The 24,513-nt window shown below is 41.2% G+C and overlaps 1 protein-coding gene across 2 annotated transcripts in view; it reads right to left on the bottom strand.

The window, feature by feature from the left end:
* shisa7b (shisa family member 7) overlaps positions 1-24,513 on the bottom strand; it is a 50,389-nt gene that overhangs the window by 9,016 nt on the left and 16,860 nt on the right. The window contains exons 3-8 of one of the 2 annotated variants that reach the window (XM_005933739.3): positions 17,367-20,449; positions 13,895-14,134; positions 13,130-13,246; positions 12,006-12,148; positions 8,599-8,667; positions 4,911-5,132 (exon numbers count right to left, since the gene is read on the bottom strand). In XM_005933739.3, coding sequence (XP_005933801.1) covers positions 4,911-5,132; positions 8,599-8,667; positions 12,006-12,148; positions 13,130-13,246; positions 13,895-14,134; positions 17,367-17,779 — 1,204 coding nt within the window. In that variant the 5' untranslated portion in view covers positions 17,780-20,449. The remainder of the gene's footprint in view (positions 1-4,910; positions 5,133-8,598; positions 8,668-12,005; positions 12,149-13,129; positions 13,247-13,894; positions 14,135-17,366; positions 20,450-24,513) is intronic. The other variant, XM_005933740.3, reaches the window with a different exon arrangement.

The raw sequence follows: 24,513 nt of genomic DNA, 5'->3' as shown, positions 1-24,513 counted from the left end.
TGCACGCTCATATGACTTGAAATTTGAAAGGTAGAGTGTTTCCGGTTTTTCCTGTACATTTCTCATTGCACTTCCTTTCAAAGGCAGAGGAGTCGCCCCCTGCTGGCCATTAGAAAAAAAGCAGATTTTGGGCACTTCAGCATTTGGGGTGAAGTTAGTCTAAAAAAAAAAAAAAATAGCTCCTACCTCCTTTTCCTCTTTCTTCTCATTAGTGGAAAACATCAGGTGAAGAAAAGGTATACGTGATTTTAGAAGGACCTGAACCTCAGACTACTAAATCAGCATATTACCCCACTTTTTCCAGCTGATTGAAGTGAAAGTTCATTCACGATAATCCTGAACGGACATTACTAATGCAGCCTGGACCTTAAATGCACTTTGATTAATTAACACAACTGGATTTAGAGAGTTTATATAAATCCACTTTCTTCGCATGAGGCGTAAATAAAGAGGTTACTACAGAAGTTTTGAGTTCAGCTCTGGCATGAACTGGAAAACTATAAGTAACATTTCTACAATCTGCATCAGTTTATGTGTCAGATGGTGTGTTGGTATGAACGTTGGGATGGAAATAGCTCGAGTCCTTTCATAAAGGATGCTCCAGTCCACTGCTAAACGAGGTAACACAGGAAGCACTGGCGCACCTTTCCTCAGTATTTGGAGAATCTGACCAGCTCTACACGGATGCTTCCGGGTCGCTTCTCTCAGTTAGGAAACACTGCCATGAAAAATCGTCTTTGACTGAATCATTTTTGGGGGATTTTGTTCATGTTTACGTTTAAGTCATTTCCTGCTGTTACTCTTACTTCCTGTCTCTGTTAGTGATCCCTCTTCTGCAATTGTCTGCTTCTCCCGCAACACTTCCGCCTCTGTTGAATCTGCCACACCTGTTTACGATTAGCTAAGCTGTGTGTGTGCGCGCGTGTATATGCAACCTGTGGAGCTTCTTTTGTTCATGTAGTCAGTTCATGTAACTCCATGTTGTCAGCTTTTCAGAATTACATTAGTGTATCATAGTGTTTTTCCTTTTTCTTTTCTCATGTGGGTATGGGCTGAGACGTTTTCACACACAGCCAGCTGATCTGTGTAGGTTATCAGTAACTAATTTGCTCATTGGAAGTCTGAATTTCACTTCTTTGATTGTCATTGTGAGTTTGAAATTTCCTCCATAAAACACACCAACCCTGTACATTTCCTGGTTCCTATTATTCTAGCTATTCTGTTAAATTCAATTTGTTTATACAGCACCAGTTAACAACAGCTACCCATAAGTGCGTTATATTTTAAATAAAAGATCCTACGTTATCAGAGGAAGAAGTCAATCAGACAAATCTCTGAGTAGATTCAGACTCAGGGAGGGGCAGCCATCTACCACGATTGGTTAGAGTGTGAAAAAAGGACAAAACAAAATCAGCAAGTTTCACTTAAAATTAAAAATATGCAGTTTTTCTAAACTCCTGCACGTATTCCCTCGCATCGTCTCTCAGTCATGGAGCAGAGAGAGAAAACAGAGCCACCTGCACACAAACCTCAGAAAACAGTCTGTCAAAGTGAAGTGCATGCTACAGCTCTACTGCAAATGTTTTCCTTGGTTTTTTCTTCATTATCTGAGGTGATTTCTAATTATCAAACAAAATGCAGTGCTCATTCATGCTGCAGGAACACGGCCGCCTGCAATATAAATTAATGTGCTCAGTCATTTGAGGAAGTGCAATTATATGAAGGAGGGACAACAAAAGAGAGAGAAAAAACATGGTGACCAAACAGAAGAAGAAAAAGGAGAAAATAAAGAGGTGAATTATGGGAATGGCATCTGTTTCTCTCTGGGATTTTTCGAAATTTCCTTAAAAAGGCTGCAGGACATCGACCGAGATGCTCATTCATGAATATGAAGGTTTCTGTTCTCCGATGTGAGGTATAATGAGAGGAAGCCTTTTTATCTGTTGAAGTGTTTCCTTATTTTGATTGAATTGAAATAGTAAAGAATCTCATCTGGACTCTTCTTCCACCTCATTAATGCTTCCATGTTCACGAAGCGCCCACACCGCTTACACGCGCACACATATGACCCCCCACGTAGTAACAATCCATCACTCAGCCTGCAGAGGCGACTCCCCTCCCCCTGCAGTCTTCGGCAATCACAGGGCGAGAGAGGCGACCAGCCACTGCCTCTCCAACGTCTTTTCTTCTCCGTCGAAGGCAGCCAGGCCCCTGCGGACCAGCCAGCCAACGCCCCTCCCCCTGCCTCCACATCTCTTTTTCCTTCAAATCCCTTCTTCCTTTCTTTCACTGCCTCTCTCTCCTTTCTTCTCAGTCTGCTCACTCGAGCTCACAGCATCTCCATCTTCCTTACCATCTCTTTTCCCCCATTAATGCTGCATCCTTATTCACCCAGCCAGCCTTCCCCTGATTTTCCTCTTCTGGTTAACAAACCTGCTTCTCTACCCTCACCCTGCCTCATGTTACCATGCTGCCTTCCCATCTCCTTCAACTTCATTTATCTTTCCTCTCCTCCTCCCTTCCTTCTTTCTTATCCTCTTTTCCCCCACTGTTTCCTCAATTCTCCCTCATCTCATCATCCATCTAACTCCATCTTCTTCTCCATGCCTTTGGCTGTTTAGCAGAAGCAGTTTACACATTCAGACAACACACTGAGATGATTATTTGTCACAAACTCAGGTGGCCATGCCTGGTACCATCATTTAGGTTCCCCGCAGAATCAGCAGCCTGAAATTTTACTAACCAGGCCACAAAAAGGCAAACACAGTCATGGCCAGTTTATATGAATAAAACCTGCTCACAGTTTAGTTGGCAGAGACATGATTTGGGATTTGGATGACCAAAAATCAAACAGTTAACAACGTTTACATTAACCAAATGAAGCTGTAATATAGGACAGATGTCATCACAGTGACAGGGTTCACAACATAGCCAACTATTTCTATCGACCTCAGTTATGAGTTCATCCGTACAGCAAACCAGCTGAACTGAACCCTCCCTAGCAAATACTTTCTTCATGCAGTCAGTATTTTCACATTAAAGGGAACTTCTAAAGAAAGTGAAGTCGTGAATATGGGAAAGAGTAAAGCTGACGGTGCAGTAACACCATTTCACTCGCATCTGTAACTAAAAACAGATCTGCGAGGGCTAAAATGTATTTACAGCCACTTTAATGAGAATCAGCGCAATCAGTCTCAGTTTTTCCTCAACAGGTTAATAATACGACATCAGTGATCAGGACTCTCTGACAGCGAGCGGCAAAGAGGAGGAGGCGACACGACTGAAACAGTCAATCCAGGTTGAGTGAAACATAACATTTTCAAGTAAACACCCGTGCAATTAGTTTAATCAAAATCAAACCCCTGTTCAGCTGTTCAGTAACTTTAAACGTCAAGAAAAGCCAATTTTCACCTACTTCATCTGCCCCCAGGTTGATCAGCATAGCAGCAGCACAGTATAATCAAGAGGAAACAAACACAAAATTGTGTGTCACTGTTATGCAGAGACCCCAGATGACGGGCAGTTTGTGTTTGACACCAAAAAGTTTTAAAGGGATGCAGAAGAAGTCAATCTTTAGGCAGGAGCAAAAACATGGTAATTAACAGCAAAAGAAAAAAAAAATCAATCAAGGAAACTAAAATAAAACTAAAGAAAATACTAAAATACTACAGAAATCACTCTCTCACGTTCCCCTGCTTCTGCCCCAGTCACTCTCTGCTCTGGACCTAATCAAACATGTCTTCACTCCCACTGGTTACCAGCTGAGTCCCAGGAACACTGAGGACTCATCAGAGGCAAAACAATTAAAAAACGAATTAAGTCTGGTTGAATTCAGCTACCAAAATACACCAAAAACAGAAACACACGTGATGACACACTCCACTGACAATATCTGGGAATTGGGCACAGTGAAAAGGGGGAAGGCGTGACAGCTCCACTGTCACACTGACAAACTGCTTGTTTAGCTTTCTACTTTAAATTTGGTGCATTTCTTTTAAACTTTGCTGCAGGTTGACAGCAGCCGTCCTCTCTCTGCCTGTGATACCTGCAGGGTTGAGTTTAAAGGAGAGCATGGCATTTTCTGGTTTTTATGAGATGTTTTAGATTTAAATGTCAGTTTATAAACATTTGCATTAATAGAATATATGTTTTATTGCAATTTCTCCAGGAATTGCACACTTCTAGTTTACTGGCAACCTGCCCAGTGTGTACAACACTTGTTGCTCAATGTTAGCTGGGACAGGCTCCAGCCATTCTGTAATCTTATTTGGACAAGCTGCTAAGAAAATGGATGGATTTTACACTAAAAGATGGAGGAGTTCTCCTGCAGGCAGGGTCAAATGAAAGATGCCATAAAGTGAATAAAAATGTAGCGATCAAAGTTTTGAGAGTCCATCATCGGCTTACTAGTCCTCACTTTATGACAAACAGATGCAGATAATGTTTTTGTGTATGCTCCGTCCTCATCGTAGGTGCTGTGAAGATTAATCAGCAGTTTTCTGAACACAGAAAACTGTTATCTTCTGTGTTTTGCGGGGCCGGTGTTACAGCCCCTTCTTTGCCTTCTGGCCAAACTTGGTCTTTTTTGAAACTTCCAAATCAATCTGCTATAGTTGCTCTTTTTTGTGATTCACAACTACGTCCTATAAAGTCTCAAAGTATAAACTTTTAATTTATCTTTGTATGACTACATTTGCTTTTTTTCATAATAAAAAGTAATGATTTCTTTGAAAATTTGTAGTGTAATCATCAACACTTAAGAACCAATCAGACACAGCTGAGGCCTTGTGTGCGTTGTTTCACTTGAAAGTTTCCAGTGGTCCTGAACGCTCAATCAGTCCCACTTCATCCCTCACTCCGGTTTCCCTTTTTCCTCCTTTTGCATCCCTTTATCTCCCCCAGCGACTCACCCAGCCTCTTCAGCGAGCTGTAGCGGTTGATCTCAGGTTTCATGTTTGCATCGTAGGACGGTGGCAGCTGAGCCAGGTTGTGGAAGGAGTGCGAGAAAGACGGGTGGCTGCTGTTGTGTCTCAAGATGCTGCCGCCGCCGCCTCCTGCACCTTTGCTGCTACCAGAAATCAGGGTTGGCCCGGAAGTGAGCTGGGGGGTGTTGTTCATGCGGGATCCACGCTCTTGAGAGAGAGAAAGACAGAAAGAGGTGGAAAAAGGAAAGAAGAGATAGAAGGAGAAGTGAGGAGGAGATGAGGGGGAGAAAGGAGAATGAAGGAGAGAGAAGGTTTGGAGGATGAAAGGAATGATGTGTAAGTGTAAAAGAACAAAGAGAAGGAAAAGAAGAAGTGAAAGAGAGAACAAGAGAAGATTATACAAGCTGGTTAACTATCAGTAAACAGGAAGTGTCTCTGAGCTCCATGGAGACCATCTATTAATACAACTCTGTGCTGTTCATCTGAGGCTCAATAAGACGAACGTATCAGCCACATGTAAATACACAGAAATACACTGATAGCTTCAGGAATCTACACACTCAAGCACACACACATATTCACATTTATGCAAAGTGCAAAAGCAGCACAGCGATCAATAGACATAAAAAATGATTTGTCTTATGTAAGGTTTGCGGTATGGGGGAGGGGCAGGGGTGTCTGTTTTGCAGCACGTATACTCATATCCATTACATCATAAGGTGTACAAGTACATTCATAGTTTCCAAACAGCAAACAAACAGCAGTGGAAATGACCCAACATGTAGGTGCGCGCAGGTCACCTGACATGTGTCGGATCTGTACATTCAAACAGAGGACAGAGGGACACATCTGCAGTGGACAAACACATGCCAGCCATCGCTGGATTAGCATTACAGAGGAATCTGAGAAGCTCGATTGACTGCTAAATGTCAGCAGAGGATGTTTGAAAGGTTAGACATGTGAGGAAAAACTATGAAGCAGCGATTAAAGCTTGCGTAACTGTGGCCATTTGCTGCTGCTTCCTGTCTTAGACGCAGATATAATCAATGGTGAGTCCATTCGGGGCGGTAACAGCTATGGGCTGCGATCTTGTTAAGATAACTGCAGGACATATACTGGTCATTGACCATTGACAGTAATGGGCAATAATGGCCAATGTTGTCTCTGTTAAGTGCCACCCAGGGAACACACGCCACATTGACTTCTGTACCGTGAATTCTACATACACTCACACACACGGTGGGGAAAAAGCAATGCTAGCTCTGAGCTCTGAGATCATATGGCTGTAAAGCAGGAGCTGAGCAGCAGGATGCAGGCTGTGGAGGAAATAAAAGGTAGAAAGCATCAAATGTCCTACCAATTGCTCTGTGTTTTTGTGCCACCATGCTAAATTAGCCTGGTAATTTCCATGAGTGAGAGGTAATTGATTTTTTTTTTTTTTTGAACACCTACGATGGCTGACAGAGGTTTGGTAATGGTGTCCGGGAAAAATGAACTTTGCTCAGTGTGAGCCGAGTATGTGACTCAGAGAGTTGAGGGGTTTGTGATTGTGTTGTACCAGGAGGCTGGTAACTTTAACACAGGAGGGAACCAGACAAGTGATGCAAAGGAGGTTCTAAAGTCTAAAATCTCACCTTTAGAATCAAAAATATTGAGTACAAACCGGCACAACTGAAGTAAAATCATCAAAATTCTTGGGACTGAAAGTTCAAATATATCAAAGACTTGAAATGAAGGGCATCTCCTTTATCCAACAGCCTACAGTTTATTTTTATTTTGTTAATTTTAGGTTTGTACTTCCTAATTTGTGCCTGTGTGTCTGGTTGTTTCCTGGTCCAAGACGATTCCCCATAATTTGCATTAACAAGTAATGCCCCCTTAGACCGGGGGTTGTCAAAATGCAGTTCACGGGGCAACAGTGAGGCACGTGAACGTAACAAATACACTAAATCTGTACATTTTATTCATCCACTTGATGATATAACAGTGCAGAAGCAAACCAAGGGAACATTTCTCTTTAGTCATCACAGCTGACTAAACCTTCCTAACACTGAAAAGCACAGCTGGTGTCAACAAATGTCACCTCACTAATGGTTTAAAACTATAAACCGGCACAGAAAACAATAATTACCCACATAAGCTATTACTCCAAACCTAAAGGCGCGTGCATTTTCTTGTGCGGCCCTCAATCACATACCTAAAATGTCACATAGTTTTATAACAACCTTGTGATGTATTAGACCTGTTAAATCACACAGCGCTGCACAAAATGGCTGAATTTAGATTAAATACAGCAAACGCTAAATTATATATTTAATAGTTTCTTTGTAAGGAAAGACATAAAAAGCAAAAACCGTGTTGTTTAGGTTTTTTTTGACTGTGTCGGGTTTTTGCATAAGGTAGGAAATGTCTTTGGGTTTACCTACCTTATGATTGGCAGGTTTAGCTTAATGGTTAATCACAGTCATCATCAAAACCCCAAGATGTGTAAACCGGCTCATTTATAGACCAATTTACTCCTAAAAATATGTTTTATTTTGTCTATTGACGGTTTTGATTTAGAAAGTGATGAAGACAAACACATTTCTCACTGCACCTTTAACTCCTCCAATAAAATCTGCCTTTATCTGATATTCAGATTTCTACTCTTGAAATCTATGCAATAAAACTCATGCATATTTAGATACACCAATAGAGACGTTAGTGTCTTTTGCATATGCCGCTTTTCAATTTTTCTGTGCTCTCTGTGTTTCTAGGACCAGAAAACTTTATCTTTAATGTAAGTCACTGACTAGTTTTATGTAATAATACAAAATGTTTACACTTTTTGCCCCGTAGTGTCTCTCCTTAGATGAATTAAGTTGAAAATGATGATGTAATTGTACTTGCTGGTTAATATTTGCTGTCCTCTCAGCCGGTTTTACTCTTTGCTGTTGCCTTCTTGTGTAATCCGCTGCATGAGGGGCACATGTAGGTGTAATAGCTTGGAAAAACTGGCACTGAAACAACTTAAAAAGTTAAATGGAAATCATTCTCATCTCCATCAACACCATCATATTTCCATGGCAACCTTATCCTGTATCCTGTCAGAGTCATGTTAGAGGCATAAAATCAGCCTTCGCAGATAATTATCTGACTTGCAGTAGGAGTTCATGTGTTTCCTGGGTGCAGCACAATGACCTTTGGTGGAGATGAATCACTCGCGCTAGCATTGCTTTTCTGTTTTCTTCGTGTAAAGCCTGCGAAAACAGACTCGGGTTAAAGCGGTGACCTCCTTCGAAGTTTGGTATCACACTTGCACATCACTGCTGCACAGAGAGAGGGGGAAGGACGAACAAGCACATCTGGAAGCAGGCTTGTGGGGGGGAGTGAGTGAATAGGGAAGACGGGCTTGCATTAAGCAAAGGGCAGGCCAGACAAGTTTAAGCTCACACTCTTATGAAAGATCTGTCAGATTCAACACAACCGTGTGACAGGGGAAATCACTGGAAACGTACAGCACGCTGTGATTTCGAGCACAAATCTGCGCGTAGCCACAGGGTGGGGTTGACAATGGCACAGCTGTTTTAAGAGCGCAGCACAACAGGCCGTCATACTGACATCGAGACAGACAGACAGTGGTGGAGGTGAGGCCGCGAGTCCGGCTCACTGGGCTGCTAACCACGAGGCTTACCGATGGTAGCAGAGTGTTTGGGGCTGGAAGCAGACCCCTGCTGGTTAAAATGATGGTGCAAGTTCCCAGCTGCAAAGAGAGCAGAGCCGACAAACTGATGGGACAGCCACTCGAGAGACACGGGAGGCATGTCGAGTAAGCATTTGTGTCAGTAAAGAGACAGAGAGAGAGAGAGACAGTGGGTGAGACAGGACAGTGAGAGGGGAGGACAGAAAAGAGACAGACTCAGTCCCTCCAGGAATGAGCTGACTTTTGCATTTCTTATTTAAATGACAAAGGTTGTCGCAATTAACTGAATCGAACTGGCAACCCCCAGATTAAATCTTTTATGCAACACTGACAAAAGTGAGGTCGTTTGGTTTTTACTTTGCATTGTGAAGCAGCACGCGAATATCCTTAAATGGTCATCTCAGGTATAGAAGCCACACCCACCTGCTATTAAAGTCTCTTTGCAAGTGGCAGCCAATGAGAATAAAGGTTTTTCAAATGTTACAAATAACAATTATTTTGAACTGTGACTCATACAAAGCACCTCTAGCAGAGTCTAGAGTTGGAAACATGCACAGTGGGTCCTTTTAAAGCAAAGTTCCAACTCTTTAAAGTGCAGATTTTCACCGTCTTTCCCTTTTTATGATTGCAAGCTGAGCTTTAGAGTAACCGTTGGACACAAGAGACTGAAAAGACACTGGCGTTTTCTAGCAATTCAAAAGCTGAATTGTTATTCAACAATAAAAAAAAAGATTTCTCAGCTCCTGTCTGTAAACTACACAAAAAATCTAGTTTCATAATTTCTGCAGTTGCTAAAATGTGAAGCTTTGGTACTACAAGGCGCTCTTACCATTTTTACCTCAAGAGAATCAAGAGCAGCTAAATAAATAATTTTAAAAATCCACTATATTTGGCACATTTTTCATCTTTTCTTGGCTGGAATGTGCAATTTTCCAACCTTATTTGCAGAGTCAGAGAACAATCGAATTCCTAGAGAGGCTGAAAGAAGAGAGAGCTGGTTTAGTGAAAGACGAGACAGAGCGACAGAGAGATAAAGCAGAGGTAAAGAGAGAAATGTGTGTGTGTTTCATTTCTGTGATTTTCCTGTGTGAGAAAACAGAAACATTCATGTCCTTCTGATAATCACCAGAGAGGAAAAACTTTGTGAAATCACACAAACGCTGCATTTAATTCTATGATCGTGTTGACTTTAGTGTTCTAGTGTTTGCAGCATTTTTCCTCAGCAGATTCAACACAAAGCTCCTCTGTGTGTGGGCAACATAAGCATTTAAATAGGAGTGGAGGTTTTTCTTATATTAAAGCTTAAATCATGAGATTCAGCCTGAACATTTCATACAGAAATGTAAAATAAATGTTGACCAAAACATCCCCCTGTGGTAGCACTATTTAGAAAAAAGTGACAGTCAACATAAAGGAACCTTTAAAAGACACTTTTTAAAACACTGATGAGCCAAAACATTGGGACCACCAGTCTATTAACCTGTTAGTACTTTCTGTGTGCCTAAACCAGCTTAAGCTGCTCATTTCTCCCATACCCGACATAATACCCTGCAAAGCTGGCTGTTTGTGCAGACTGAAACAATTATTCAGGGTGAGAATTTGACTCTATCCCAGGCTACTTAGTCTAACCATATGTGTTATTTAAGCACCATATCTTGTTTCTCCTGAGTGATAAAAAGAATTCACTTTCATGATATGTTTGTGTCTCATTTTGGCTGTAAATTACAATCAATAGAAGAGTGAAGGGAGGGTGGAGAGAGTGTGCATACATAACTTACAGCTTTTTTAGGATATAATTATTAAAGTTATCTGTGATACTAGTAGGTATATGGAAACTCCGTTAAGGTTGAAATCTGTTTGTCTTGTTATACAGATGAGCTGCACAGTCTGTGTTTCAGGATAAGCTAACATTATGAAGTTGCAACAATCAGAGTACCTGCTGCAGCAGAAGCAGGTTTCCATCCCGTGCTTTGCAGAGAAAAGAGTGCTGGCATGCTGTGCATGCTGTTGCAAGAGCACACGGCATAAAGGTGACCGTGACTGAGTCACTGCTCAAATTAATAGCAGGCCAAAGTCCCCCAAATGCTACACTCACCCTGCGGAAAACACTGGCTGGAGACGGCACAACCAAAAGGATTGTAACTGTGTCCAATGATCTTGTCATCTTCACAAAGGCTTAAATTATTTATAAAAGGGAGTGAGTGTGTTTGCAATTGAATGTCAGTTAAGCTGTTTATGATAAACCACAGTTAACTTTGGTAAAATGTTAAAAATCAGAAATCTGTTGCTGAGCTACATACACGGAAAACCTAATTTAAGAAAACTTCATATTAACTACTTACAGTCACAGTCCAGCCAGAAGCTCATACATATTAAATAGAAACTCAGATGGTCCTCCACAAATAGTGACATAGTTGATTGCAAAATGACATAACCTTTCTTTTATATAGAAACATAAGCAGAGAACAACTAAATGGCAGCCAGTGAATCAGATCCTTGATTGCAAACAGATGTGTCGGAGACAAGTTTGCAACATTTCTGCAGTCTGTCTGAGTTTGAACATTACACCAATTATTTGCAGACCTTCTCCAGTCTGTCTGTCAGTGACTGCATTCTGTCCGAGTTGGACCTCGATTGTTTGGAGACAAACTGACGCTCACCAGGTGGCTTCTAAAATTGCAAAACAATTGAAAGTGGAAAGTAACCAGCTTGATTGCAACAACAACTAGCTGCAATCATTTGTAGACTGAGGAAAAAAAAACAAGTGCAATCACTGGACAACCAAGATTTTCCTGGTTGCAAGGAGTTTGGTGTCCTATTGAGCGAGTGGTTAGACCAGGAAGTATCCTCATCCTCCCAATGGGCAAATTTAAGCAAAGTTATTTCCTTCATCTGTGAGTGGTCAAAATGTTTCAGCTCATCTGTGTGCAGGTCATGTTTGTGCAGAAATATAGAAAGCTGAATGAGAATTAACCTTTAAAAAAATAAAACACATCTCTAAACATTTTATTTTTCAGATTTAAAAACTGTTAAATTCAATGCATACTTTTATGTTTTAATTCAGATGAATACATTTTTGCAAGATCACTTGAGTAATAATGAGCAGAAGGTGAATCCAGACAGGAAGCCAACCCTTTAAAAGTCTGAATCCATGTTGTTTCATTTCAAAAGACCCTCTGAGATTACTGATGTTAAACAATAATCTCAGGGGGCTTTTTTAAATGAAACAACATCTGGCAACAATTCACTCACAACAAATGTATTCCACCTGAAGTAAGAAGTGTGTTGCTGATATTTGAAACAAGAGCAGCGACAATTACCACCTTTTCCACTGGGGACGAGACAAGCTGGCCTCATTCGAATGCTCGTTTAACCTGAATATAATAATCGTCACTCACTGCGGTTGTCTTTGATCTGCAGGATGGGGGTGTACAGGTTTTTGGATGTGCGTCCGTCTGAGGTGGTCGTCAGCACTGTGCTGTTGTTCCTCTCACCCTGCTGCACGGGGCTCGACTGGTGACGCAAGATATCCACCAGTGATCTGACGCAGCAGCGGGAGGACGGAGGGAGAGAAGCACGAGGGCAGAAAGACAAGAGGAACAACAGATGTGAGGAGAATAGTGAGAAAAGATCATGTGGAGGAAACATTTTCTCAGTCAGTTATACTTCAGAGCACTTTCCAAATGTGTCCAAAGCAATCCTATCATTGAAAATAATGCAGTTACGTTTCACTTTGATCTGTTTGTAAATCTTCTAAAACCTCAGTCTCACACGTCTTAAAAGTTTTCATGTTCCGCTGCAAACTGAGACGTTTTAACACCTCACCTCTGGCTGAAGATCATTATTATTATTATTATTAATATTAATATAATCGCATGTGCAATATATAATCATTTACCAAGATAGCAACAACTAGATTAAAAGGAGACATGAATAATTGGTTTCATAGACACAATTTCTGTAACTGAAAGCTGAAATGAGTCTTAAACTTGCATTGTTTCCAATGGCCAGCAGGGGGAGACTCCCTCTGCTTTTCCAGGTTCATTGAAGTCTATGAAAAAAAGAGCCCACCGGTCACCTGATTTATGACCTCAGTAAACACCTTCCTGACTAGTTTAGGGGCTCAGTCACTAGTTTCTTGTTTAATACAACAAGCGTATTTTATAAGTTATAGTATGGCTTACTTAAAGTACCTTTTAGGGCAGAAATGACTTGTGATTGACAAGTTAGCCATATGCACCTCTACAGGTGACTAAGATGATTCTCTTCAAACTAGGACTTCACCCATCTTTATATGCAGACATTTCACAGATATTTATTGATCATAAGCATACGTTTTGCATTTGAATTTTTAGAAAGACATTTCAATTTAACTTTTTTCTCTGAATGGTCTTTTCTTAGCAGCGTTTAGTGCCTGGCAGAATCTGGCTTCACCGTCTGTGCTCCTCGTGGATAGCATTGGGTTTCGTGTCTTTGCTGTACGTCTAAACTGAGAAGCCAAGCAGCCGTACAGCAGTCTCACCTGGGCATGTTGATGTCTCGGTTTCGGGGTCGACGAGCCACCTTGCTGAAGGCAATCCTGACGCCCACGGCCACCACCACAGTGAAGGAGATCACACCTCCGATCACATAGGCCGTGCTGTTTATAGAAAAGAAATTACATCAGGGCACTCAGCAGGAAAAACTACATGCTTTTCAGCTTCTTTTTCATTTTATAGTAAATTTTCAGTACGATTCATGTCTCTAGCCTTAATTGGGAATGATATTGTACTTCAAGTACAATTAGGGGCGCATCAATAGAAATTCATAGGTGATACTATTTTTTCCTCATTGTTGCAGGATCAAACAAGAACTCTGTTTCATTGTTAAAGGTTTTTAGCTCCTCTTCAAGCAATTTTTTAACACACAGCACAAACTTTTTTTTTTTTTTTTACAAATAGCGTTTACAGAAAGTGTTACAAATTTTTAGAAAGATTTTAGTGCTTATGCAATTACTTCAACTTGTTTTTACCCTTGATTTCTTAAAAATGTGCTCAAAATGAAAAATCCAAAAGAATACCAACTCTATACCCCTGAAATTCATCTGTAAATAATAAATATGCAAACACATTATTTTTTAAAAACATTTAATGCAAATATTACTCATTAAATTAACTTGTTTCTGTCAAGATCGGGAGGTTATTTTGACTAATTATGCTGCTCTTTATTTATCTTTGCTTTCGAGATGATTCTAATATATTGTACTTTTCCTCTGATGGCTCTGTGACTGACACATCCAGACTCTGACCTGCTGCTCTGCTGCGGAAACGTCTCAAAGTTGGGGTCGGTTTTCACCGCGGGCACAGTGACGGGGACCTGCGGGTCAGCCCAGTCGGGGGACTTGTAGTTGGTGCAGGAATCCTGATCTAGCCGGTTCCTCTGGTGCTCGCAGCAGAACCGGTAGTGGCAGGTGCCGCAGCAGTAGATGTAACTGCCCTGGGAGCAGTTGAACGAGTTGTCAAAGTGCCCCATCACATCATAGTAACCCCTGCGGAGTAAAGTTGGTAAAAACGTACCATTAATGCCGTCGTGTACCACGCCTCTGCTGCTTAAGGTTCTTCTTTGACCCTGACAGTTCACAGGATGTGAGCATTTGGCATGCATCATAATTTCGATTTCTGCCAATACAATCTTCTCCCACATCTTTACCTCCTGACGCTACATTAAAATACATTAAAGACAGAACTCTTAAAAAAAAAAAAGAATGGTTATTTTCACTAAAACACTGGTGAAAAAATAATAACAGAATAGAGTGAATGTCCACAAACTGGTAGAGGTGTGAAGCCTAGTGCTGTGATCTGGAGCTTGAAATATTAGTGAAATCTGAAAGCCATTTGTAAATTTACTGCCAGTCCTGCGCCTCTTTTAAGTGTCTGTGATACTCCATATCTCAGGAATGCAATACCCAGCAAACAACTGAGTGAGCTGCCTTTGTGTTGCATGTGCGTAGTATACTGTTTATATGACATTACTGCTCCTCAGTGTTAAAATCATGCTTATTTGACAGTTTCTGCAGACTTTATCCACTATATGATCTTATGTTTAGCTGCCTGCTGTGCTGTCTGACCAGAGATTTATGTCACTGTTTTAAACTCTAGATTTAGGACAACTGTCAAGGGTCATGCTGGGTCCATTTAATGGATCAACTGGTCAAATACTGGACATTTTTTTCAAAACTGTGATCAAGCTTATTTTAATTCTACTCGGGTATATTTGCAGTTGCAGTATAATCCTGCAGTTGCTGTATTGTGTAGTTGAAGTTTTACGTAGGTGTATCCCAGGCTAGGCCCTAGCCTCAGGCTTTGGGGCCCCATTATACAGTGCCATCGCCAAAGCTCTGTAGCATTTATGCCTGCATGTAGGGTGCTGTTGTCGCCACTCAGACAAAACCTCCACATCAGTGCTGATGTAGGAGGAGAAAAAGTCAAAAGCTGAAGCAAAGAAATCACATTTTTGTCCAAAGTCTCCTTTTTTCAAACTGTGATGGTACCGGCACAAACCGTGTGAGGTTACAAAAACTCAGAGGTGCACAACTGAGCACAACACCACCAAAGCGGAGGATGTGACATCACTGTTGTCTTGCCTTGTCATTTGCTGGGAGGAGAGTGGCAACATAACAGTCACATTAGGGTTATGTGGCTCTACATTAGGTGTGGATGCAGCAGTGGGAGGTTTTTGTTACTGCTTTTGAACTGGATTTGAAGCCTTTCATGGACTTCCCCTGACTGAGATATTACCTTTATTGTTGCAGGACCTCTCTGAGCACTCCGAGCTAAAACTCGTCGTCTCAAAGGCGATAAATGTTTTAGGTAAATCCTGCATTTGTTCTGCGGAGAGCTTTTTGGGCTCGCAGAGTAGCGCAAAGGAAAACATAGAACGGAGCTCTGTCTTCACTGCAGCGCTTCGTGCTGCTTTCTTGTGCCTGAATGTAGCTGCTGTTGATAGTCGTAGCGTGTGGCTCGCCAACACACATCTGACTTAGAGCTGATTATACGTTGCTTAGCAACAGCAAGACGCCTCTCAGTGAAAAATATGAGCTTCTGTGAGATGAAGATCCGAGCTGAAGGAGGGGAATCATGATGTGCCTCGCTTTTATGGCATCCAGAGTGATCAAGCCATCACATTGATGGATGTAAATTAGGGCGATAAAAAGATCCGCAGGCCTTCGATGACGAGCAAAACTTCAGCACAGCGGAAGATATAAAACAAGGAAAATCGTGATATTTCAACTACATTTTTATTAAAAGCCATTTACGTTCATGTAATCTGATGTTTCTGTCTAGAATTTACTTTTTTTAATTCACATTTTGTATGTCAACTTAACCCCAGAACTAAAAATGCCTGAACAGCTGCTAAGAATTTAATTTCTGACCCGATTGTGGAATATGAGTTATGTCAGCTGTAGAAGAATTGGATGCTTCTCTTGGTACCATGACAAAACACATGTTGATGCTTTAACAGCTCACTCTGCTGACCTGCTATTCCTAATGGAGTATAGTTTTTCAAAACAGATTAAAATAATTTGGATTAGAGATACACTGATCCAAGCTTTTGGGCTCTGATACATTATCGAGACCTTGGCTTCAGCCCCACAGATTGGCCACACTGTTGCATCCACAATTTTCAACTCTGGAACAGTTACAAAAATGTATCTAATGTAAAATGTATATAGATATTTGGAATGATTTTAGCTGACAAAAATGTGTTTCCATGTCCAAAGATTTCATTTTAGGTTACCTTAATAATTTAGCACTTATTCTCCTTTCCTGGTCAAACAATGAACGATGTTTTTACGTGTCCTGTAATTCTAGTTAGCTCATACTGATGTCTCATCCAGTAACATTTCTTTGACATAATTATAGACTGTATATAAAGGATGGATGTGGGCATTGTGATATGACTCAGTGGTTGGTGAAGTCCCGTACTGAAGCTTTGAGTTCAGTTTTTTGACCGTCAGTGTCTGCTTTCAAATAAAGACATTACAGTCAAGGGATAATTCTGACTAAGGACACTGCATGCTCATACAGCACACATGGGCTCAACCCCATTCCGTTCCTATTTGATTAGAGAGAGTGTAAAATGTGAATGCAGCTTCCTGGTCTGAAAAATAAAGCCAACATAGACGTATAAAAGTCACTAAGATTTTTCAAATTTGGAACCATTCTACTTAAACTTATGGAGTTTAGCACAATTCAGCACAACATGCATCATGTTTTAGCTGAGTAGTTCAAAATGTGACCGTATATTTTTTCCAAATTATTAAGAACTCCTGAGAAAACTGTTACCTGACTCATAAAGCACAGCCTTCTTTACTGTTCAAGTGACTCTAACATGGGACAATAATTTAAATGGCCATGCAATAAAAAAAACACGTAAAGCTAGAAAATGAGATTATAAACTCATTTGGAAAAGTTTTACTAACTAGTTAAAAATCAAGTGAGTAATTTTTCCATAGATTTTTACAACAGCTAACTTCTCTCTGCAGTTACAAGAGTCTCCCCCTGCTGGAGCTAAGACACAATGCAGGTTTAAAGCGCCGCCATTGCATCGGCTTTCTGTTTAAAACGCCTCGACTTTGTTCATCTTTAATATTCATTTTATGGACATTAGTTAAAAGTTCTCACAACTAAAAGAGCCCACATACAGAAACATGTTCCATTAGCTTTTAAGACTTAACAAAAACAGTGATAAACACTACACAGAATTTCTGACAACATTACTTGCACAGGTCCACATCCACCAGCTGTCTCGGGGCTGGAGCCACCTGGGCCGCACCGAGGGGAGGCTTCAGTGCTGCCGTTACGTTCCTTGGCAACATGGTCTGAGGGAGGGGCTTTGGTGGCAGCTCAGCCATGACCGGTGGATCATCCCCGTCCTCCACCTCTGCCGCTTTTGGCGGCACTTTGGGTCCGGCAGGCAGCCGTGGGAGTGGCGGCTTGTAGCCCGTCAGGAGGAACAAGGTGGTACTCGTTTTACCAGAAGCGGCAGAGCCGCCCCTGCCGGTCAGAGTCCTGATATCACCATCGACAGCGCGTCGCCGAGTGGTGATGGTTACAGTGGAAACAGCGAGGCAGGAGAAAAGCAAGAGGATAAGGGATAAGCAAAGCATCCCCTTTAATATTTTAGACGTCATTGTTTTATCACAAAGTTCTCGAGCCAAAAAAGTCACAAACAGCTTCAAATGTCAGCGAGATCCTCCAAAAAAAACCTCCATTACGAAAAGTTTTATCTGCAGTCTGATGAACTAATCCCTTGGGTTGGATTTCAGCAGATTCACGTTGTTCGAGCAGTGTTTCATGAATGCGTTTGGCGTGTCACTCCGTCATCTGAATGTAAACATTTCCGTCTGAATACAAATCCTTCCCATAAGCAGCGTTTGTAAACATTGAGGTCTTTTAGAGTTTTTTAGGCCCTATGCGATGTGTCTGTACAATGGCTGTAGACCTAAAGTAATCTAACTTAAAATTGATTAGAAATAGAGAATAATGTGGGCTTGTTTTATGGCAGCAGGTATTAAATGTTTAATTTTGGTCTGTCGGTCGACAAAGTGCCGTTTTACAGTCCGTTGGCCTAAAATCTTCAAAACAGGCAGTATTGAGACGTTTTCTGTAAACAAAATGAGTATGAAAAACTGTAAACTCGTCGTATAATGACTCGTCCAGAAGAAGAGTCCTGTATGTCTCTGAATGCAGGGTGTTCTGGGAGCTGTTTATGGCACAAAAGTCATGTAAGAAACTGCAATGGAAACTGTGGTCTGTAAACATTTAGTGCTGAATGTAAACTTTGTATTCAATGAGCTCTCACAGACGCTGGGTGTATTCTTCTCGGAGTTTGGCACTTCTGTTGTCCTGGGTGGAGAATTAATGTGTGAAAATTATACATGGAAATGAAATCAAATTAAACACCGAGCTCCGTGTGTCTCGTGTCTGTAAACAACAGTGCTGGCAGCTTTAGAGATCTCAGCTCTGTTTGGTGAACAAGCTGAGAGGAAGTCCGTGTAAATTTGGCACAAGCTGTTACTTAAACTTCTCTTACGCCATGCTCACAGTTTGCCCAATAAACCAAATCTCCCTTTCAAAGAATTTAGAGGAAGAGGAGCAGTAAAGGTCAGTATGCTTGAAATTTTGGTTTCGAACAATGGAACGGTGAATTTATGAGTCGTGGGCTGTGAGCGCAACTAATAAAGGTACTATCACTGACGGCATTAAGCAGCATCAAATCTATAAGAAAGAAGTCCTTCCAGCAGCTACCGGAGGACAGACATCAGTTCATTAAGCGAGCGTGTCAAGGCATTCACAAAAGAGTGATCGATGGCGAGGATCTGGTGGATGAATTACAGGAAGAGACGACAGAACAAAGCGAGGATCTATGTGCGTTTGATACCCTCGCGCGAGTGTCTTTGCTCTGAATTTAGCTTGGCCCAGCAGAAGAGGACGAAGGAGGGCTTGGGCCCGGTTCTAGCAGGGCAGCGAGGTTCTGCCCACAGAACAGACATGAAACTGTCCGGATTCATCCGTCAAGACAGAGGAACGCAGGGTGATGACGGGAACTCGACACGGCCACTGCCACGCTTGACACCGCAGGCTGAGCGATCTAAAAACACGCAGGTAGAAAAAACTTACAAAGCCGCGCTTTCATCCAAAGGAATGAAATTTCGGGTCACTAGCAGTTTCTTCATCGACTCCCTGAATGTGTGTGTGCGTGCACCGACGTGACTGAGGATCACTTTGTTGTAGAAACCTTCAACATCGTGAGCTCTGTAAATGTATTCGTATGGCTGGTGTTCAGTATGGCTTTAGGTTATGTTCTTTTTTGTTATTTTTAAATATCTTTACAAATTTGATTTCCTTCCACAAAAAATGAAAGTACAGTGAAAGGTTTTAAATTGCATGTTTTTAATAGAATAAAAGGAAGAACGCAAAAAAGGTTTAAGAGGTCACTGGGAGTAGATAAAGGGGGCTTTTTAGGTTGTTCGGCGCAGCGTAATCAAGAGCCACGTGTGGAAGAAACAGAAGACGACAAAAGGGCGAGAGGCCTCTCTCGTAGAAGCGACTGGAAGAAGGAGATAGGCAAAGTGTCAACAGTGTTTCACAGCGCAGACTGAAACGACGGCGTACCTCCGAGCCTTTGAGATAGCAGCAGCGGTGGCGGTGGTGTTGCCTCTGTTTATCTGTTTGACGTGGCTCGTGTTGCCTGTCAGTCAAACGCCGTCAGAGTTATCACAGCTTACCACACGCCTCCTCTGCTATGCATAACCATGAGCAGACCGACAGCTGGAGGATTTGTCTATAAAGCACTTTGAACCAATAATGCACTGATCGCCGCCCCAGTGAGAAAAATCACGAAGTTCTAACATTAAAAGCAGCAAACACCGACCAAACGGAATGGATATATAAACTTTTACAGACGTTATCTTGAAATTCAATGCGGTTTTAATGGGACGTTGGATGTTTTAATGTATTTGTGGGTGATGCATCCAAAGCTGGGTGACTAAATAAACTCTTTATATGAAGAGTTGTAGATTTTTTTGCTTCTTCTCTTGACACAGTCGGTTTGGCACCTGGTTTTGGTTGTGATTGGAACAAAAGAGCAGTCAGAAATCGTGATTCCAACCACATAAAAATAAAAAGAGTGGAAAAGGAGCAGGAAGTGTTCAGAGCCTCGGCTCTGAAAACAGCTGAGAAAGTCCTCCAGGAAAACCTCCACTTGGCACAGGGACGGTCCGGATCAGATCCTTTACTCTGTTTCTTCAAGTCTTCCCGTCTCTCACAGGTTCGCGTCCACTTCTTCACCGGCTTTCACACTGCAACATAAGAACAGGAAACACAGGGTGTTGTAAGAAGTTTTGCTGAGCTGGCTGTTATTGGTGCAGCGTTTCCACAGAGATATACTCAACTTATGGTGGGGGATGGGCATGCTGTGAAAGGATGCTTTCAGAATTAAACCAAGTTGTTTGTGCTTAATAAATAACTGGCCAAGCTAATCAAGTTGCATTCCACGTTCATAGACTGCAGCTGGCAGTCCTCGCTCTGCTCTGCAGCCTTGCCACATGAACCAGCGCTCCACCCGCTGCAAGTTCTGGTTAGGATGACCTTCACTGCAAAACAAGAACTACTTCTGCAGTCTGACCACAGCAGCACAGCAGCAACGTGGCAGCAGGTTAACTTAACACAGCAAGAGAGAGACACTTCATCTATGTATTTATTAGTGACTGAACTAATATTACTATATTATTAACTATATTAGTAATATTAGGGTTTGGTGGCATGTTTAAAATGTGTCTGTTTCCAACCAGAATTTGCTGTTATACTTGTGAGGTGTGTGCACCGAGCAAAGCAGAAGCCACATTACCTACTTTATTTTGGTTTTAATTTGGAGTAAACAACTGTTTTTCTTTTTGATTGTGCTAGCTTGTCTCCTCTGCTTTGCTCTCTGTTTCACCGTGTGCATAAGCTCCTCCTCCTACACAGAGCGAAAGACCAACACTGGGAACAGGAGGAAAAAAACTTTTAGCCCCCCCCCCAAAAAAAGCCTGCCAACATACTGTATCAAAGTATGGTACGGCAGCTGCACCGAGGCGGACTGAGCGAGTAGTCAAGGCAGCACAGAAGATCATCGGCTGCTCTCTTCCCTCCCTGATGGGCATTTATTCTTCCCGCTGCCTCAGCAGAGCAGCAAACATCATCAAAGACAGCTCCCACCCTGGTTTTAACCTGTTCAGCCTGCTTCCCTCAGGGAAGCGCTACAGGTGCATCAACACAAAGACCCACAGACTCAAGAACAGTTTCTTCCCAAAGGCCATAACCACCCTTAACTCATACACGCACCGATAACACAGTCCCACCCCTCCATTTTCCCATTTCCCCCTATAAACCACCACTGTGCAATACCATGTTCTATGTGCAATAACCCGAACTGTATATACATCACACTATTTATTTACATATTTACTTTTTTACATCAGATTGTATATTTTTACATTTCATATATTTTGTTTCTGTTAATACTGCTCATATGTATATAGTGCTGCAGAACTGTTGGAGATGCTCTGTATCTCACTGAACAACTGTATAGTGACAATGAAGGCATTCTATTCTATTCTATTCTATTCTATTCTATTCTATTCTATTCTATTCTATATTGTCAAAACAAGGCCACAGCTCATTTAAAATGACCACTCCCGGTCTGAAATGTTTACACGATGGAGGGGTTAATGCTGCACACCTTTTTCTTCTGTTCACAAGGAGATTTTGAGACTGGCTTTGTTACTTCCTGTGTCAAGAAACAAAACCCTAGAATTTAAGTTGAGATTGAATTTAGGCAGGAAATCCGTTATTAGGGCAACTGCGAAACAAGCCAGGAGGCTGGTGGTAATTTCCTATACTACTCTTGCATTGAGTACAGCTTCTTGACACTGAAACTGTGCTCAGCTGAAGGAGCTACAGCACACAAACATACACAAAAAACATCAGCTGACAGAGGAGATAGGAGCAGCTGTGATGTGACTTTGATAAAAAAGAGAGCAGACGACATGACAGATGCCATACGGACTCATTTGACAGAAGGACAGAGGAAAGACAGACCACAGATGTGTGTCTGTGTGTTTGTGTGTGTGTGTTCTGTTTGCAAAATGAGGCCTCCAGTGTTGGGAGTGGGAGGCATGCATAAGAGCGCTCTCAGGAAAAAAAAATCGAACGCACCCTCATTTTCTTGCTCTTAATTAATGCTTGTAGTTTACACTTAAATCTGCTCTGACTGACATTTATTTCCTGTGACATCACATAAAGTCTACAGTCATCTTGTTTAAAAAAAAACATGCAAGTTTCATAAAAAACATGGCATTATAATGCAGTGACAAACTAATGGAAAGCAACAAACAAACAGATATTATTTAGGTTATTCAATGCATCAGCTATTCTTCATATGTACATGCAACAAATCTCTGATCTGGGAATCGAGGATCATTATATTGTCCTACTTCATATAACTGTCAGAGCAGGAGCAGAGAGCAGAAATGAAGATGGAGAATTAAATGTCTCTACGGGGCTGTGGATGAGGAGCTTAATGGCCAAATTGTCCCTGAGAAGTATTTTCTAAGGTTTTATTTTAAGTTATCAAAGTGTTTAAAGTATTTAAATCAACTAAAGCCTAAATGTGTTTTACTTTCAAAAAAAGAAGAAGAAGAAGAAAGAAACAGTATTAAGGGTTTTTCTTCACTGGGTCAGTGTCTGGCTGCACTGGATGCAACTCAGGGGTTAGAAGAAGGATGAAGTCACTTAATGATGCAACATTTTCTATTACAGGAAGGGAGCAAAATATTTAAAAAAAACTGATAGAACAAACAAAACAAGAGTTAAAATAGAAAATTTCATCCAGTTTTATTTTCTCCTTGAAAGCAAAGGCAGCTTTTATTCTAATCAGTTCATTCATTTATAACCCGGTGTGCTGCTATCTACAGTTATTCCACTAAGAAAGGATCTAAATATATTTTGGATGTCAGTGTTTACGTGAATGGACAGCAAATATTAGTCTTCATAATCCACAGAAAAAATAATGACAGATCAGGTATTGTTTTCTTAATTTATACACGTGCGTGTATCCATCTGTAATAAAGAAAAATCACTCTGGGGTCACACCAGGAACAATTCCAGCATGTTAATAACTATTTGCTGTGGCGAACTCTTGTTTATAATGCAGCTTAGAATACAAACCTTAACTTCTGTAATTAGAAGCCCAAATTACTCTGGCACCTCCAAAATCAAAATCCTGGCACTTCGCCTGACATATGCTACTACATGCCTCACAATGAAAACGTACACTGCTGTGCAGCACGGTTAAATGAGAGAGGAAAATATCTAGCTGACTAGTCCAAAAGTGTGAACACTTAAAATTCGGTTAAAAAAATCGGTGTATAATAGAAAAGAGGTCTTGCTAACTACTAAAACATCTTTATTTCAATAGTTAGCTGCTGACTAACCAGGACGCCAACTTTTAATTTGTAGAGTCAAGTAGTAGAATCGATTCCCTCCCTTCTGGAGAAGCTTCATTAATGATTTTCCTTTTACAGTTAGATAACCGACTCTGAGACCATATTTGTAATAGGCTACTTTGTGATCTTCCCTGTAATAAGTCTCCATTGAGGAACAAGACAGATGTTCTGACTGCCAGTTAAAAATCCAAATGAACAGTTTTTGAGGAAGACCGACTCCACATTAATTTGCAGGATGAACAATCCAATAGAGAAACAGGCAAAAGTGCAGTAAACACTTCAGAAGGTTCCACACGAGGAAACATGAAAGCTGGCTGCAAAGCTTGAGTAACAAAAAAGAGCAAAGAAAGGAGAACATCTGCAGGTATGAATACTGAGGACACTAATCCAACCCACTGAAGTGTAAGAAAAAACGAGATTTCAGAATAAAACAAGAAGCAGAACTGAATAATCAGTTCTCCAAACATTAAAGAAATGTTCTTCCACACTTCTATTACCTCCTTTAGCAGAGGATACACTGGAGCATTGTTCATGAGATGGAAAGGAGATAATTAAATTCCATAATAGCAGCACACCCTCTGACCAGAAAGAACAAATAAAAAAGTGGGACAAATCATGTACATGCTACTTATAGATGCATTTGCACTTCATGCCATAACCTGCAGATATGTTTTAGACTTCACTAACAGGCTGTTAAACCCTCAGCTGAACTCGGCTGAAATCAAACCTGCCTTTTATTGAGATGTCACGTTGTGTGAAGAGGATAGATTTAAGTTCCACGTGTGAGTTTAACAAAGTGTGTTTAAGGTTTAAGGTGTATAATTCAGTTTCCATTAGTAATAGCCATTCATGGATTACAGCTGTTAAGACCATCATGA

Source organism: Haplochromis burtoni, unplaced genomic scaffold (assembly GCF_018398535.1).
Source record: "Haplochromis burtoni strain Fernald_Lab_line unplaced genomic scaffold, NCSU_Asbu1 Contig_168, whole genome shotgun sequence".
Lineage (NCBI taxonomy): Eukaryota > Metazoa > Chordata > Actinopteri > Cichliformes > Cichlidae > Haplochromis > Haplochromis burtoni.
This window is presented reverse-complemented; position numbering and strand designations above follow the sequence as displayed.